We start from the raw sequence: 17560 nt of genomic DNA on the forward strand, positions 1-17560 counted from the left end.
CAGTTGGGGGTTTCGGTGCTTTGCTCAAGGGCACCTCAGTCGTGGTATTGAAGGTGGGAGAGAGCGCTGTACATTCACTCCCCCCACCTACAATCCCTGCCGGTACAAGACTCGAACCCGCAACCTTTGGGTTACGAGTCCGACTCTCTAACCACTAGGCCACGACTTCCCCACTTCCCCACGTATGTTCAATATAATTGGTCTTGGGAAAAAAATGGCAGACGGACTGGATAAAAATTCAAATTCACTTTCTGGTGGTTGGTGCCACTTCTTGAAAATCAGCGGTTACATCTGTAAATACAGTGGTTAAACAACGCAGTGTCACGCTCAAAAACATTACTTTACTAAGTAAGCATAACACAGAGGTGAAAAGAAAATGGCATCAAAATGGAAACTTCGAAGTGACTGCTCATGTTAAGCGTATGGACGATTCAAGTCAAAGTTGGTTTCCACAGTCATGTTGTACTTAAATAATCCTACAAATAATTATAAGTGCGAAAGAGTATAACAAAGAAATATTGGTTGAAATGTTGCCTTTTTATTAGATTCAACAATATTTATTGTTACTTTTTTCAGTATTAAATAAAAAGCTAACTTGGAGGACACTTTGTCGTAGTATTCTGGGATTGCCTTTGAAGGACACATGCAATGCTTTAGAATCATCTTAAGAGAGAGAAACAAAATTCTGTTACCTACTTTTTGGAACAGCATCTGCATACATAGTTCACCTAAGATGCCTTAAAATGCTGTCTGGACAAGTGAAGGACAGAGATCACACATTTTTCTGTTTTCTATTCTTCTTCTTATTATCATCACTACTAATCCTTTTTTTGAGAAGCTGTAACAGACTAGAAGGCTGTATTTTTTAACAGTGAGGCTGTTTATATTGGAACCGAACTAAATCACAGTAGAGGCCACCTATTGAGCCTCACAGCAGTCTGAATCTGTGTTTGTGAAAATGGACTTCCTGTCACACAAACAGATGGAGATGAGCTACATTAACGCTGGGAAGACAAACAACTCAGCTCAGTGTAGCGTAGAAAAAGAAAACTCGAGACAGGGAGAAAGAGAGTGAGATTATCTCTACATTTAAGTAGCAGAATTCTACAGTGCTCTACTTGAGTTATTGATTATGTTGTGCCTTCATATTTACAACACAGCAACATGGATGTGTGGGTGTTAATTATATGCCTTATTTGCATTAAATTAGTATATTAATTATAATCGTTCATCCTATTGGTCAACCTCAATTCAATTCAAATTCAATGTGGATGCACCAAATTTACAGTTGAAAAAGTGAACAGAAACCTAGTTATATTATTATTATTATAAGTTGATATTTCATAATTAATTGTGAACTGAGAAGTAGGTTCGAACAACATTTTTGGGTTGGAATGATAACTATAATGGTAACTATAATGATAACTATATTAGTGTAGACACCAACAGACGACTGATAACGTTGTTTATTATAAGCCTGCACTGCAGTTATGTCCTTTGCCGCTTTAAATGCTAACACACTTTAACAATATAATTGTCAATGTTGTCATCGTTAATCATCATTCTGAAAGTGATTCCAACAATCTTTCTCCAATATTGTTATCATAATTATCATTATATGGTGGAGATCGCTATTTTAACAGGCATTTAAAGGTGTATGGCTTTGGTTATTGGAATTGGTTTTGAGTGTTTGACAGATCTCTATTTTAAGGCCTTAGTTTTTTTGTAAATCTGGGGTGAGTGCCGAAAACCACAACCTGTCTACATTGTGCAAGTCATGATGTGTACATCCACCCAGACACATGAGCTCTTTTTTTTTTCCACATGCAACAATGAGCCTGCAGTGATTGTGACTACAGGATTTTCAGCTTTAATGTGCTCTGAGGGAGGGAGGCCACAGGTATGAGATCTCACAGGAGATCTTGATGTTTTATTTTGAGCCCATGTTACTGGTAGCAACCAAGAGCAGGATATGAATAAATCACTGTCTTCCTGTAGGTATACATGGGGAAATAATTTATTCTAAACATTGTTGTATTGTCCCGAGAGCCCATGGAGCAGCTAACAGCACACTAATGAAACATTCCAGCACTGAATCCTGGGAAAGTCCACTGGAAGAGCCTCTCATTATCCTTACAAGCTCTGAACATGAGACAAGACACGTCTATGTCCTGGCACTTCTCACCATCTGTGTTACAAGGTCCAGACTGAAGAATAAAAATGATTAACTCTTTCCCCGCTAGCATTTTTGAAAAAAGTTGCCAGCCACCGCCAGCGATTTTGATGATTTTCACTAAAATTTGATGGCCTCCAGAATATTTTGCTGTATGAATATTTGAATATGCAATACAGCAAAATAAAGATCAGAGCCTCTACTTTTAAACAAAACAATCCGTTTTATTCTAGCTTAAAGCATTCTTTTTTTTTATCAACTCTTGGGGCGTGTTTAAACGAGGCGTTTTAGGAGGGCGTGGACAAGTCTTAACTTTTATAAAGAATATCTTTTTGGGTTTGAGACTTTAGCCTTTGCAACTTTAGGGATCTTATCTATGCACGAACAGCTTGTAACACTCCAAAGAGAAAGGAAAATTTGAAGGTGCACTCACACTAGGCACGGTTGCCTAGAACCGAGCGCGATTATCCCCCCTCCCCACTACCCCGCTGGCCTGCACTCACACTTGCACTAAACAAGTGCAAGAGCACGCTTACGTCATGTATGAGATAACGGAGAAAACCACTTTCGCTAATATTCTGCCGAATAATTAATAACAATTAATTTATAATTTACATTTAATTATAAAAATTATAAATTATAAATTAAATCCGCACTGCACGGATGCACTGTTTTTGTTCAAATCAAAGCGTAAATACACATAGAAAACGTATCCTTGTGTCGCGGCTGACACAGAATAGCGTACGCTGCTTGCGTTCAGCGGATATTCTACAAAATGGCGCTACGGTGATGCGGAGAGACACAGAGGAGACGAATTGTTGAATAAAGCCGTTATTTTTGTTTTCTTCGCAAATAAAAAGTATTCTCGTCGCTTCATAACGTTATGGTTGAACCACTGATGGCAGATGGACTATTCTGACGATGTCTTTCATACTTTTCTGGACCTTGACAGTGTAATTTACTTGCCAGTCAATCGGACAGTCACAAGCCTCCCGGTTTTCATCCAAAATATCTTAAATTGTGTTCTGAAGACGAATGAAGCTTTTAGGGGTTTGGAACGACATGGGGGTAAGTGATTAATGACAAAATTTTCATTTTAAAAGACTACACGCCACTTTAAGAAAATGTGTCACCAGCTTCATGACTGCACTCTGTGGCTGCACAAGTAGGGTTTATGTTTGTGTTTGAGGTCAAGGGCATGTGGCTGTTTGTGTTTGACATGGCAGACTGGACTTAGAGCCTTGTTGATTTAAGATGAACTGATTGGCTAAATTAAAATGCTCTCTAATCCTTGGAAGGTACAATCGGATCAGGATTAGGGCCTGAGCAACTGTTGGAGGTGGATGCATGTCGCAGCAAAGCAGTGAGGTCATTCTTTCAGCACGATGCCCTTCTGCTGATCAGAGAGCAATTTTATAGTTTGAAGTTAATAGGTGAGGTTAATTACAACAGCTGAGGCTAAAAATAGAGGCTGGAAGCTCAACCTGGATCAGTGTTTCTGTCACGGCTTCAGGAAGTATCACCATGAGACCTGACCTCAGACAACCTTATACAGCCCAAAATACCCAACACACCATCTGATCTTGAAGCGCTTCATCAAAATAATGCAGCTTATCATAGCATATTTATGAAGAGGACGACAGTAGAAAATTTATTTTCTGATGGATGTCCATGTAAAATTTACCCAACCCAGGCTCACTGGGGAAAAAAACAAGCCTGTGGTGACATTTCTGCAAAATATTACATTGTTTCTTGCACGTTTTGTGACAATGTGAAATGTATAGTAAATGCCGCTGTAAGTGTATTCAGTTTTATCCAAAACCGATGAACGTGAATCTACGTTAGTTGTATGTATCTGGCAGTTCAGAAATGAAATGTCTAGTTAGAGGCACTAAATATTAATGCTTAATTACATTTGAAAATAAAGTACTACCTACACTAAACTCTACCCTAAACCTAACCAACGACAACTAGTGTTTCACAGGACTCGTACCTGAGTACTTCATATTGCAAGTGCAGTGCTGTACCGGGTGAGCTACTGAGCAAGTTTACTATGCCAGAAAAGCCACACATACTGTATGTGCTTAACTAGCTTCATTCTTACCTTGGATGAAAATTTTGGAAATTTCAGAATTATATTATGAGGATTCACAGTGTGAAATATCAGTTTATGAATACCCAGAATTAATGGGGGTAAAGGGTAAAGGATGAAATTATGAAAATTCTGCACATAGACTTGTCTTTTACTTTTGCCGTTTTTAAAAAACATATTATTTTTTTAGCTTGAAGGGATACCCCAGGATTTGTGTAATAAAAATCCTGGGGTATCCTGCATGTACTTAATAAGAGTACATGCAGAATATATCTCATAACAATTAACTGGATGAAGCCACACCCATCAAAAATGTCCCAGTGGATAGAAAAACTTGAATCTATTTACAAAATGGAATATATGACTGCCCAACTCCAACTTAAACTGGATATTTTCATACAAATGTTGACACCTGTCATGTATCTTTATGCATTGAAAACGAACTGATCAGTTAGGATTCCCTATTCTATTATTTGATTTTCACATAATGCTGTATGTGTTTTATTTATACTCTTTTTATTGTATTTTTTTTCTTTTCTTTATTCAAGTCACTGCTGTTGTTTAGTTTCAAATGTATAAAATAAAGTAAAAAAAGAAAAGCCCTAAAGTCAACAACAGTAAATAAAATCTTCAGAGCTTGTAAACATGTGGCTATGACAATGCAAGAAGTTCCACATACAAACACATTGCTGAATTTTTAGAATTTATCTGTTCACTGATCTGAACAAAGAACATGCTTAATCAGTAAGATCTAAATAATTAAGATCTAACCAAGCAGTAAGAATGGTCAATTTAGTCATTTATATTTTAATGCTGTCAAGTGGTTCTTATTTTATCAAGTGGGAAAACCGTAGTGTCGACTAAAAAGTGTGTTGCTTCTGTGACCATCTGAGAAAACAGAGACAAAGAGCTGTCAAATCCTGTCAGACATGCAGGAGGAGGAGCTGCAACTTAGAAAATCATCTGAGAGAATCCGTATGGTGTATATCCATGTCTGCATGGCGTAAACAAACATCTTACAATTCTATGAGATGTGTCAAATGTCATGGTTAATCACGTCTCAGAGGCTACTGAAACTCCTGCAGTGAGGGTGAGCGGGGTTAATCAGATGTGCTGACTCACACGCCGGTTCTGCAGCGGTCAGCAGGACAGAGCAGCAAGTGGATTTAACAGACAAAGCAGCCATACATCCGAAGAGAAGGGACTCATGGGCGAACACAGGTTTAATCCAGAGCCTCATTCTTAATTGAAGGATGTAATGTGTACTTGTTTTGATATTTAAATACTTCAATGCCACGTTAATATGTAGAGTCAACTATAAGTAAGCCACTGGTATGCTGACTTCCTGAAGAGTTTAAACAATATGGATCTATGACGTTCTCAAAACACTGCTCTGTTTAAGTAAAATCGGGGGCTTCCTACTATCTAAACAAGTGCATATTGAAATGTGGTACACAGTTTAAAAAATCTGTCATCTTTTATGCAAACCCTTTCACTTTTCATCTTTTACTAAAAGACTTTCAATCATCTTCGGAACACAATTAAAATTTATTTACGTCTAGAAAGACGTCAAGCCATCACATTTGAGCTTCCAAACACTGATTTAGATTTTTTATGTATGTGCATTGATCAATGGTTATATCTAAATAAAAGCCTAAATGAAGCTCTAGTCATCATATAAAATATTTGCGTCTCTTCAGCAGACTTTGATTAAACAGCTTGGTTTATATGGATTCATTTTATAGTGTCTTTATGGACTTTTTATGGACTTTCTCTTATTCCGAGGTCACCATTGCCACCAGATCCAGTCTGTATCCAGATCAGATGGTCACTGCAGTCACCCGGATCCAGTACATATTCAGACCAGATGGTGGATCAGCACCTAGAAAGGACCTCTACAGCCCTGAAGACAGCGGAGACCAGGACAACTAGATGAGCTCCAGATACAGATCCCCTGTAAAGACGACCCCTTGTCTCAGACGACCACCGGGACAGGACCACAGGAACCAGATGATTCCTCTGCACAATGTGACTTTGCTAGCCTGAAATTGAACTGCTGGTTTTGTCTGGTCAGAGGAGAACTGGCCCCCCGACTGAGCCTGGTTTCTCGCAAGGTTTTTTCTCCATTCTGTCACCGATGGAGTTTTGGTTCCTTGCCGCTGTCGCCTCTGGCTTGCTTAGTTGGGGACACTTCATTTCCAGCGATATCGTTGACTTGATTGCAAATGATTGCAAAGATACTATTTAAACTGAACTGAGCTGGATGATGACATCACTGAATTCAATGATGAACTGCCTTTAACTGAAAAATGAGTGTTTACTATTGTCATTCTGCATCATTGACACACTATTTTCCTAATTAATGCTGTTCAGTTGCTTTGACACAATCTTTATTGTTAAAAGCGCTATATAAATAAAGGTGACTTGACTTGACTTTTTGAAGCCTGAAAATGTTGATAACCTAGACTTGGACGGATAATGGATTGATAAAAAAATATGATAGAATATTAAAACTGAATTTTAATTTACAAATGTAATAAAAACTATAAAATCTTAGCTTTTGTTCTGAGGATGCATGAAAGTCTTACAGGTTTTGAATGATATCAGGGTAAGTAAAATATTTTTTTAGTTTTGGGTGAACTGACACTTAATAAATAATAAAAATATACACTTTACTAAAATGGCTATACTGTATTTATTGTGTATGTGTATGTTGGCCTCACCAGACCAGATTTTCACATCTGCAGTGCATCATGTGACTAATGTTGAAAGTAGCTTGCTTGTGTGGCCATGCTAACATCAGAAAATTTACACTGCAGCTTAGTCAAAGTATTTCCAACTTCTGGCTATAAATGGGATAATATTTTTGGAAGAATGGGTTTCCCTTGAAAAATATATTTAAAATGTAAAAAAAAAAATATATAATTAAGTCTTTTGATAATTTGTTGAATTAGTCTATTGCCTCCAACATATACTGTATATATATATATATATATATATATATATATATATAGGAGCAGGAGTCATTTTTTAGGAGGTTATGAATCACATGTAGGAGTCGGAGTGGACAGTGATTTCGAGGAGATTCTCATTTCAGAGCTTGCGGGAGATGTGGAATGTGTGAGTGTTTGCGGGCGGTTTCTTACTGAGTTCTCTGTCCGCGGTGATGGCTGGCCACCCGCCACTGAAACCACACCGACTGTCCTGCCAACTAACTCCAAACAGATCAGCTTGTGTAATCTCCTTACACTTTCCCTGCTGTGCTATTGCCGTGAAGCAGATCTAATTAATTAATGCAATTAAACACATCTGTCGACAGCTTTGCCATCAACACATTTTTGCTTTGCATTTTCTTGTTTTTTTTAACAAGCGCTACCTGGAAATGTATCTAATTTCCATCCCTCAATATTTAGGATGGAACATATCCCAGTTTTTACTGCGTAATTGGAGGGAACTAACTACATGTGTACGCGCAGGCTGGCGTTTTTCAGTGCACGCTGGGAAAAGAGAGAAAGAAGATTTTTGTTTTAGGATCCTTCTTTTCTGGAAAACTACTGACTATCTGATTAAACTAGGGGATTACCATACGGCCTAAACAAAATCATAACTCAAACACACATAATAAAAATTTCAGCCACTGGCAAAAAAACATCAACAGCATACACAGATTGTGCACAGCCTGAGCAGAGTGTTTCAATGAGTTTTTGGGGACCGTGATGAGGAACATACGTTAGTCATTGATGCTCTGATAGCACATGCAGTGCGGTTTACAGCCCACTGCACAGCTGGGATCTGGAAAAGTATATCGCTTCCTTTTAACAAACTTAAAGGTATATTGTTAAAAACGACACAAAAGCCACTTGACTTTTGTTCAATGCCAAACTCACAACCTCATCAGAAGCGTGTTTTTTTTTTACTGCAGTAAAACCACACTGCCACCAGTAATGTAGAGAATGCATGAGCATGTGGGAGTGTGGAGGTCTTTGCACTTTGAGCATTTGGTAAATCAATTAATTAGAAAGAATTCAGGACCAGGGGCATTATGCACCTAGTCACCATCAGTGACAGTTCTGGCACTAAGACTGTCAGTCATGATAGCCTAGTGGTGTGATTTTGTAGTATGCAAAGGGTCTGGGTTCAAACTCTGATATAATATCAATTTTTATAATGAACCAAGCAAAACTGCAAATGAACTCAAATGTTGCCTCAGAGGTTCACCGTTGTTCTTCAAACATGTTGCACCTGTGATCTGCAATCACCTTGGTTGATCTAAAAATTTTCATAAATAGCTGATATTTAAATTGATATAAAATACATACTATTAGGTGAGTCAATGTTACTGTGTTGGTCGGGAAGCTCAAAGAAACTGAAAGAAGCTGAAAGAAGAATCAAAAGAAGTATACACTGTAGTTTTAAAAGGGAAAATATGATGAAAAACTATGAAAGGGCACATATATCGATATATATCAATACTCGCAAGCTACTTATTTGGTATAAATTTTATAATTTCAAATGCTTTCAGTAATTTTGTTTAATGTTTGTGTTAAAACAACCCTGACATATTATGCTGCGTTCATGCCATATCGTAATTACCGTAATTTCGAGATTCTACTCGGAGCTGTTCACGTCTTCGGACTCTGAATTATGATTTTCTATGGCAACACTATCTCTCAGAAAACTCCCAGTTCACAAGTTGTAATTACGAGTTCTACGAGGACGTGAACGCTTTTAACAAGTTGGAATCTCGTAATTATGAGAATTTCGATATGGCGTGAACGCACCTTTATATTTGGCTCACGTCACATGACTTTGAGAAGCGAGTGTGGCACTCACGCAAAGTTGCACATGCACAGTGATGCACACTTCTGCATTAAACTGAGAAAAATGATATCTCATGTCTGTTTTAGGTTTTTTTGTTCTTGATCATATTTTTATGTCTTATTTTGAAATTTCTCATAGTTATGTTTCCTGTTTTGTGTCATGTGATTGCCCGTGCCTCTCATGTGATCTTGTCATATGCTTCTTTATCTTCATGTGTTATGTTCTCATTGGTTTATTGTCATGATTAGTTTCAGGTGTGTCTTGTTTAATCATTGGTCCATGTGTGTATATATAGCACTCATATTTCCTTAGTCGGTGGTCTAGCTTTGTTATCGTAACCCTCTGTTGGTGAGTTTGTCAAGTCTGTTCAAGTTAAGTTCTCATGCTCATGTCATGGTTTACTTCAGTTTATTTTGTATCTGTTTATTAAATAAAACTGCACATGTGTTCGCAACTTGACAGTGGAATTTGTATAAATATGAGATTATTTTTTATACCCACTAATACATTTTTATTTTTAATTGTGCTCTTATTTGCTTTTATAATTATTATTTTTTAATTAATAGCCAGTATGTGTCATGTGAACGTGTAATGCTTTCAAATGGATTTTTTTTTTTTTATTATTATACATTTTTCTAAAAATGAACTTAATTTTTATGCATTATCTAAAAATACACTTAAAACAAACATTAGCAACATTACGCTGCCGCCTTTAACAAAATAATTCCTAGCGAAAATGACATTACCTATGATTCTGAAAAAAAAATGAAGCACTGCGAATGACGTAATATAGTCAGTCTCCTTACACTCTCTAACAACATAAATATTTGCATACAAATATTCCCTTGACAAGTACACAGTCTTGTCAGATTATTAAATACTTTATTTTGCTTCAAATCAAAGTTTGTAATGTTGTGTTTTACATTGTTGCTGGTTGGTTTGGTTCATGGCTTCAACACTTTAACAAAGACTTTTTTAAAATCCCTTCGGGAAGGTCACTGAAAAAGTGGACAGGCATTGTTGCACTCTATTCTTTACAAATCCCAGAATGCACTGCAGCAAGCTGAAAAAATCCAACCAAGATGGTGCACGTTGAGAGATAATGTAGACTTTTTTTTGTCTGACACAGTCTAAAATATTAAAAAAAAAAAAAACATTTTATCTAAGATTTGCATGTCTTGTGTTTTTATGCTTGTTAGAGTATGTTTTTGTTAGTTTAGGAATATTTTGGAATTAACATTAAGTCTTGTCTCTTGTGTGCTTCACGTGAGTAGCTCTATTTTGTCTTGAGTAACTTGTGCAGATTTACCCTGCTGCTCTGAGAACATTAACATAATGAGAGATTAATGAGGCCTGTTTAGTGGGAGCTCATATATGGGCATCAGCTTCCCTCTCATCTCCGCTATCTACGGGTTTCAGCTCTATCTGATAGAGCACCAGCATTATAATGGAAACCGTATGACAATATGCTAAATATAGAGCCAATCAAGCCTTAATCATGACACACATCAGCATGTAAAGACCATTTATTACTGGCTCTCATCATAAACTCACCATACACCAGGGGCGCGGGAAGATGTTTTCGGTTGGGGGTGCTGTGTGTGTCCGTGTTGGGTGAAAGGACCTCAGCACCCCTACTTCCCGCGTCCCTGCCATACACTGAGTAATCTGAGTGTCTGCTATTAAAGCCTGGTGCACACTGTACAATTTTGGCCATGGTTTTGCCATCTGAGACAAATTTCTGGGATCCTAAAGGATTTCTGTTGTTATAGGGCAAAATTGTGAGGCTTTGATCGCCTAGAGTGACATGTTCACAGATGGAGAATTAATGGTCTTTGTGGTGAATTTTGTGAAGGGGTCTTATACTGGACGAGAAGCTTTGGACTTTGGAGACCGTTCAAAATCCTGCCCATGCCGCTCTAATAGTATTCCATTAAATTACAAATTACCCCAAACTCTTCTTAATGTACGTAATGACTTCACCCAGGTTGGAAGATGCATTTTTCAGTATGTTTGTCTTTTTGTGGTTTGAATAAAGTCATTTAGAGAATAACAATAACATAGATTGCATAGATATTTTCACTCTTTTGGACTACCACCTGAAATTTGAGTACAGAACGACATGTCAGCGCTGAATTGCGGGTAGATGTCTTGGGAAAGAATTATCATATAGCCTGGCAGGAAAAAATACATGTCTTCTTGAGGTCACATCATACAATCTTTCAATGTATTATCTTAAAGAATTTAAAAATAAAACCATACCAGGGCTCGCAAAATCACTAGCCCGACGTCCCGGGGCTATTGTGATTTCCAGTCGGGCTACCAAAATGTTTCACCACCCTGCTCGACGGGCTATCTTGAACAGTGATATAAAATTCCTTCCTTGATTTGCGTTGTTCACTAGCTTGTAGGGGTAAAACGGATCGTAGTTGATCGTTTGCACGTGTTTCTAAGTCTTGCCGATTTAAATATTCAAGTGTTTTAAACCATTCACGTGCATTCGGAGCTGCGCGCACTCATTCAAAGCTCGCACAGAGAGCCGCGTTTCAGACAATGTGAATTGATTCCTCTTTCGCGTATCCTTGAATCTGAATGAACACATACACACAAAATTATCTCAAAATAACTGTCTCTGCAAGTATTCTCGTAAACACAGTCAGTTATGTCTTAAGTGAACGTAAACAGTGGAGAAAGAAATCTCAAGTGCATCATTATATTGGATCCGTGCATTCGGTCTTAAAGGGGCAGCAGCCTATAAATACCTGCTGTTCCATAAGCGCCACCTGCTGTCAGAGAGTGACATTTGCGTCTCATTCACAAAGCTAAAATCAAACCATTCTGTTTTTGCTTCAAATTTTGAAATTATAAAATCTAATTGCAATCTAAATAACATGTATTTAGCATCTTTGTTTGGCTCGTGATTAAAATGCAGTGGTTGCCTCTGATTTTAAAAGGAAAAAGCACAGCCAAAGCAGTTTGTTTATATGAAGAGATTTATTTTATTTGTATTATTTAATTATTTGATTTGGGATTTGTTTTAAAATTTCAAGTTAGTTTTATTATTTTACATATTTCAATTTCACAAAGAAATGTGCAGCATTTTGTTGGAGAAATAATAAAAGGACACCTTTTCATTTATAATTTGTCTTAAATCTCATTTTGTTAAAAAGAAAAATTGTATTGTGAAATCAGTATCGTGAATCGTAACATCCCTATATGCTACTAGTTTTTGCTGTGGTATCAAAGAAGTATTCTGTTATTTAAATAATAAAGAACCATATTTTTTTGCTCATCTGCAAAATGACCCGATCTGTTACTCAAAATCTGATATGATAATGCAATATGATCCGAGCCGTGGGTTTTGTGATCCGTTGCACCCCTACTCTCTTGACTTGTTATTTGAAGAAAAAAAGCGATCACTGAAGTTTTTAATCATGCTGATTTGTCCGCAGTGAAGTTCAGCAGGTCTTTTTTTTTTTTAATTAAATTTATTTTTAAACTTAATTTTTAAACTTAAATTCATTTTGGGCTACTAAAATCTGAAGAATGTCTGCCTGAAGAGCTACCAGCAATTTTGAAATTTTGCGAGCCCTGCATACAGTCACCTTTGCATTTACAAACTCGAAACAACTAAACATTGGTCAGAGATGTTGCACCTATCATAACTGTTGGATTGAAATCTCACCAGCCTCTGTTGGTGGTCTGTCACTCCCACTGATTAAGGATGGAAGAGCATTCTTTAACCTGGGACTCAAGGTGTTTCGGATTATTTGAATATTACAGACAAGTATGTTGGATAGGTTTGGAACAGAAAATCTGCAGGACGGTAGTTGTCCGGTAGTAGGGTTTGACACCCTTGAATTAAACAATTGCAAGAGGCTATGAAAAGAGCCATTAACTCAGCGGGGAGTTCTCTCAGTAGGGTGGTTTAGATTTACCTAGGCTCACTCAGACTGTTGACTGCTGGCATGAAGTCATTTCACTCTGGAGTTTGTTATGGACAAAAACTGCACACTTTGACAGGGAATAAACGTCTGATTATAAATATAAAATATGAATATAGTGTGACCAATCATAGTTCGCTTTTAAGTGAAATTCATATACAGTATATAACTCTGTTAATGACTTGGGGTTGGGGGATACAAGTGATTTTTCTGCAAGAGAAATTTACTGATGATCATGATCTATGGCAATGTTTTTCACAGTTATTTGTTCATTTTATGGTTTTGATGTCAAAACCACAGAGAGTGACACTGACTTTTTAAATTATTCTATTGTTTAACATGGGTTACCAATTTAAGAGACTATCCTTAATGAGTAATGAAATATGAAACTGGTGATTTCTGTGCAGTTCATATCAGAAGTTCAGTCGATGAACAGCATAAAAGGTGTTACTGTTTTTGTCTCCCTATCTTTCTCATTGAGCATATATCTCTGTTACTAACAGCAATGCTTGAAAAAGAAACTGTGTTTTATGTAGAGATCTGACATCTAACATGCTTCATACAGAAGCCCTGAATTGCAAGTTGATAAAAAAAAAACAAGACCATTGTGATTTTTTTCATTTGATTTCTCCACAATTTATTATTTATCCTCTACATATTTCCTCTATATTGTATATCTATATACTCTAAATAGTATTGTTCCTGATAACGTTTTAAAAAATCATTTACATTGCTGGCTAACAATTATTAGAACATTTCAACTTCAACTTTCAACTGTCAATAACTCAGACAGAAGAGAGCTGGCGACTGAGGTACATGTCTGAGCAGATCTGCCTCTTCAAAGACAAAAGCAACAACCAACCAATGAGCATTCAGGCTTTCTCCAATATTTGGGGTGCACTACTGAGGATCCATGGAAATCTAAACATATTCAATATCTGGGAAATAGGTAACAGTAACTGTAGTAACTAAAATGAACAACACAGGCTCATCAGAAAAATGTGCCTGTGATGACACTTCTACAACATATTACATTGCTTCTTGCATGTGACATTGGGAAATGAAATGTCCATTGAGTACCACTAAAAGATTGTACTGTTTTATTCAAAACTATTATTGAATGTAAATCTGGCAACGTTTTATTCAGTTGGTTGTTGTATGCTGTTTCTTTGGGACCCTGATGGGATTAAACATCTTAGTAAAGCTCATCAGCAATTTAAACAGTTTAAAGTAATTACAAAGAACTAGTTAATAATTACTACCCATTTCATACATTCCAACACTAATGAGATTTTTTAAGCTTACCAGAGGACATGCAGTCTACTTGTTTTGAATGATGTTTCTTTTCTTTCTTTCATTTTTACATAAATCGGAGTTTCTGGATTTTGGCAATTAGAAAAGCTTTTTGAGTGTTTATTGCTCTTCTCTGTGTACATTTCACAAATCTTCAGCTCATTAACAATGTCTGCAGTTCTGGATTATACAAATGAAGGCACGTGCTGCAGACCTGCTTAAACATGTATGAACACAAACATACACAAAACAGTGTGTCCTCACATATCACAAAACCTGACTCTAAATGTACTTGTTCACAATCTTTACACAACTACTTGGTTATCTAGAGATTTTCTATCAATTTGCAGCTTTTCAACCTTGTTAAATCAGTGCAGTAGTGAGGCTTTCTGAGGTGTTGGAACTGCCGCATGTCTTACCCGACTTGCTCTTGATTCTCTTGGATGGCTGTTTCTTTTTAATGTACTTGGCGGCGTCCTGCTGCAGCGGTGGTTCCTCCTCCTGCTCAACTATCGGCTCAGGAATGGACTCACATCCAACTGCAAAACAACATACAAATACTCATCATTAATAATAAGTTACTGGTTAGAGTATAACTCCGTACTCCACTTAAAGGCAGAGTAAGTGATTTCTGGTAGCCAATGTTGATATTTGAAATCACCAAAACAAACACGGCCCTACCCCAAAAGGGTCTTAAAGCCTACTTATCCTGTTTGATGCATGAATTTTAAATGATCAGCATGATCAAAACTTTTTAGTAGGCTGTTTTAGTAAACAAAAGTTTAGTATAATTCTAAAACTGTCCGCCTTTAGGTTGTGGTATGTGTGTTTTTGCTCTAAAATCTTAAAAGATTTTTTAGAATCTAAGAATCAAATATGATACATCAAGCTTTTGAGGAACATTTATTGTACATCTCTTAATCATCATGATATTGCATTGGAAAACTACAGGGCTCTGATCATAAAACTAAGTATTTAAATATCATCTTATTAACACGTTTTATTGAGAGATATACAGTAACAACTGATATTTATATGCATTTAATGCAAGCAGTCTACTATACTGTTATACAAATTTAATTGATTTACATTACAAACAATCAGAAATTAATCTTACTTTTGACCATATAAATAACAACATATGCACCAAATTGTTTATTTTGCGCAGTTTGGACTTCTGAATAAAATTGAGGTGTTTTTTTCCTCTTCAAGTATGAGCTCCATATTCTCACTATACCATAAACACCTTATTTATCAAATATGGTACAAAACATAAAACACATGCATTTTTTTTTTAATTGTTGGTTGAATAAAATATTTTATTTTAACAAAACAAAACAAAAAAAAGATTTTTGGACTATTATTTCATAAGTCAGGCTTTACAGTGTTACATTCTACACATTGAGCAGTTACGTAAAATTATACTTTGTGCTTTGTGTAATAGAAAAGCAGTGTTGACACACTGTTGACATATTTAAAATGTCTCCAAACTGCTGGCAGACCAGAGTACACCTGCTGGACTCCATCAGATGGATTTGACACTCACTGCTGAGGATCAGCCAGAATTAGGAGTTTTGAAGGGGACTGATGAATCAGCCTCTTATGTCTCTTGGTCCAGCCTCTTACCCACAATCCTTATCCTCTTTTTTTACACCAACACCGCATACCCCAAATAGACAAATCTAGTGAGACTGCTTACTTTCCTGAGAAAAGCTTATCATAATCCTCCTCTAATATTTACACAGACCTTAACAGGCTGTTCGTTTAGGGGTAATATTTCAGATCAGAGATGGAGGTATTTGTGTGAATGTACTGCAGCCTTACAGCAGGAGGGTTTGTCTGTGATCGACACTTACCTGTAACTACACCTACAACTAAACAAGTAGAATGCTTTCAAATGTTGCAAAAACAAAACCTGATATCTGCTAACAAGCAACTCAATAGTGTCTGGTCTCAGCTTGTAACTAACTGTGGCTCCATTCATTGTTTTAGTTCATGAGAGAAGCAAGAAACAGAAAAAGTAGACTTGTTTTAGCTAAAAGATTCACTTTTAAAAAAGCCTATTCTCTCCTCTCATTTGTGCCACTGGGTTTTATATTTGAGAATGGAGTCCTGTTTAGGGACTTTCAGGGTCAATTATAAATTAGTTTGTCATTGAATAGTTCTTGTGATGACATTTCCTCCAGAAATAGTCAGGATATTGTAGTGAGTGCTGAAAGCAGGTAAACCCCATGTTAATGTGCTACTTTCCCCAACACTCAGCAGTTCTGCATCATGAGTTTGAGGCTCCTATCAACAACTACGTTGTTGTTTCCTCTAGATGTTTCCACTTCACATTAACAGCATTTACAGCTGGTCACTGCTTTAGCAACAGAAATCTGCTGAAATCTTCGACTGAATTGCAGTAAATATAAGTCAATATGAGTTTTTACATCTACAGCCACGGATTTTATTTACAGAAAGTTTAGCGATTGATGTGCCTGGAATATTTCAATCAACTAATTAGACGAGATGCACATACAATATAAGATATAATATATAATCATTACAATGAATAGGTTTACTACAACGCTTATTAAAAATGCCTTAATTTAGCTTACTGTGTTACCTATAATGATTTGTTGCTCCATTGCACTGGCTAGTCTGCCCATAAGCTCTGCTCATAGCTATTGATTGATGCATGGTTTAAATATTTGTCAATTATCATTTGAAGCTTTAAATACAGTTTTAATTAAGGAAGGAGTAATGATGAAGTGATAACAAAACGAAATATAAAAACACAAACTGTATTTCATTTGAGTATTTGGGTTACACTTTATTTTAAGGTGCCCTTGTTACAGTGTAATTATACATTTAAGTACCGAGTAATATTAATTAACTGCATGTACTTACTATATGGTTAGGGTTACTTGCATGTAATTATGCATAATTAATTGTTATTATAATAGTAAGTACATGTAAAATGTGTAACAAGGACACCTTAAAATAAAGTGTTACCAGTATTTGATTTATCATTTAAATTTTGTCAAGAAAAAAACTTCCATAAAACTCCTTTAAACAAATCTTTAAATATGGCTCGACTTTAAAGGGATCATATGATGTTGCTAAAAAGAACATTATTTTGTGTATTTGGTGTAATGAAATGTGTTTATGTGGTTTAAAGTTCACAAAACACATTATTTTCCACATACTGTACATTATTGTTTCTCTTCTATGCCCCGCCTTTCTGAAACGCGT

The 17560-nt window shown here is 36.4% G+C and overlaps 1 protein-coding gene across 1 annotated transcript in view; it reads right to left on the minus strand.

Moving 5' to 3' along the window:
* bbs9 (Bardet-Biedl syndrome 9) overlaps window positions 1–17560 on the minus strand; it is a 119922-nt gene that overhangs the window by 29702 nt on the left and 72660 nt on the right. Inside the window, exon 19 of the mRNA XM_016520246.1 lies at window positions 14743–14862. Within this exon, the coding sequence (XP_016375732.1) occupies window positions 14743–14862 (120 nt within the window). The remainder of the gene's footprint in view (window positions 1–14742; window positions 14863–17560) is intronic.

Source organism: Sinocyclocheilus rhinocerous, unplaced genomic scaffold (genome assembly GCF_001515625.1).
Source record: "Sinocyclocheilus rhinocerous isolate Xijiao unplaced genomic scaffold, SAMN03320098_v1.1 scaffold839, whole genome shotgun sequence".
In the NCBI taxonomy this organism is placed as follows: domain Eukaryota; kingdom Metazoa; phylum Chordata; class Actinopteri; order Cypriniformes; family Cyprinidae; genus Sinocyclocheilus; species Sinocyclocheilus rhinocerous.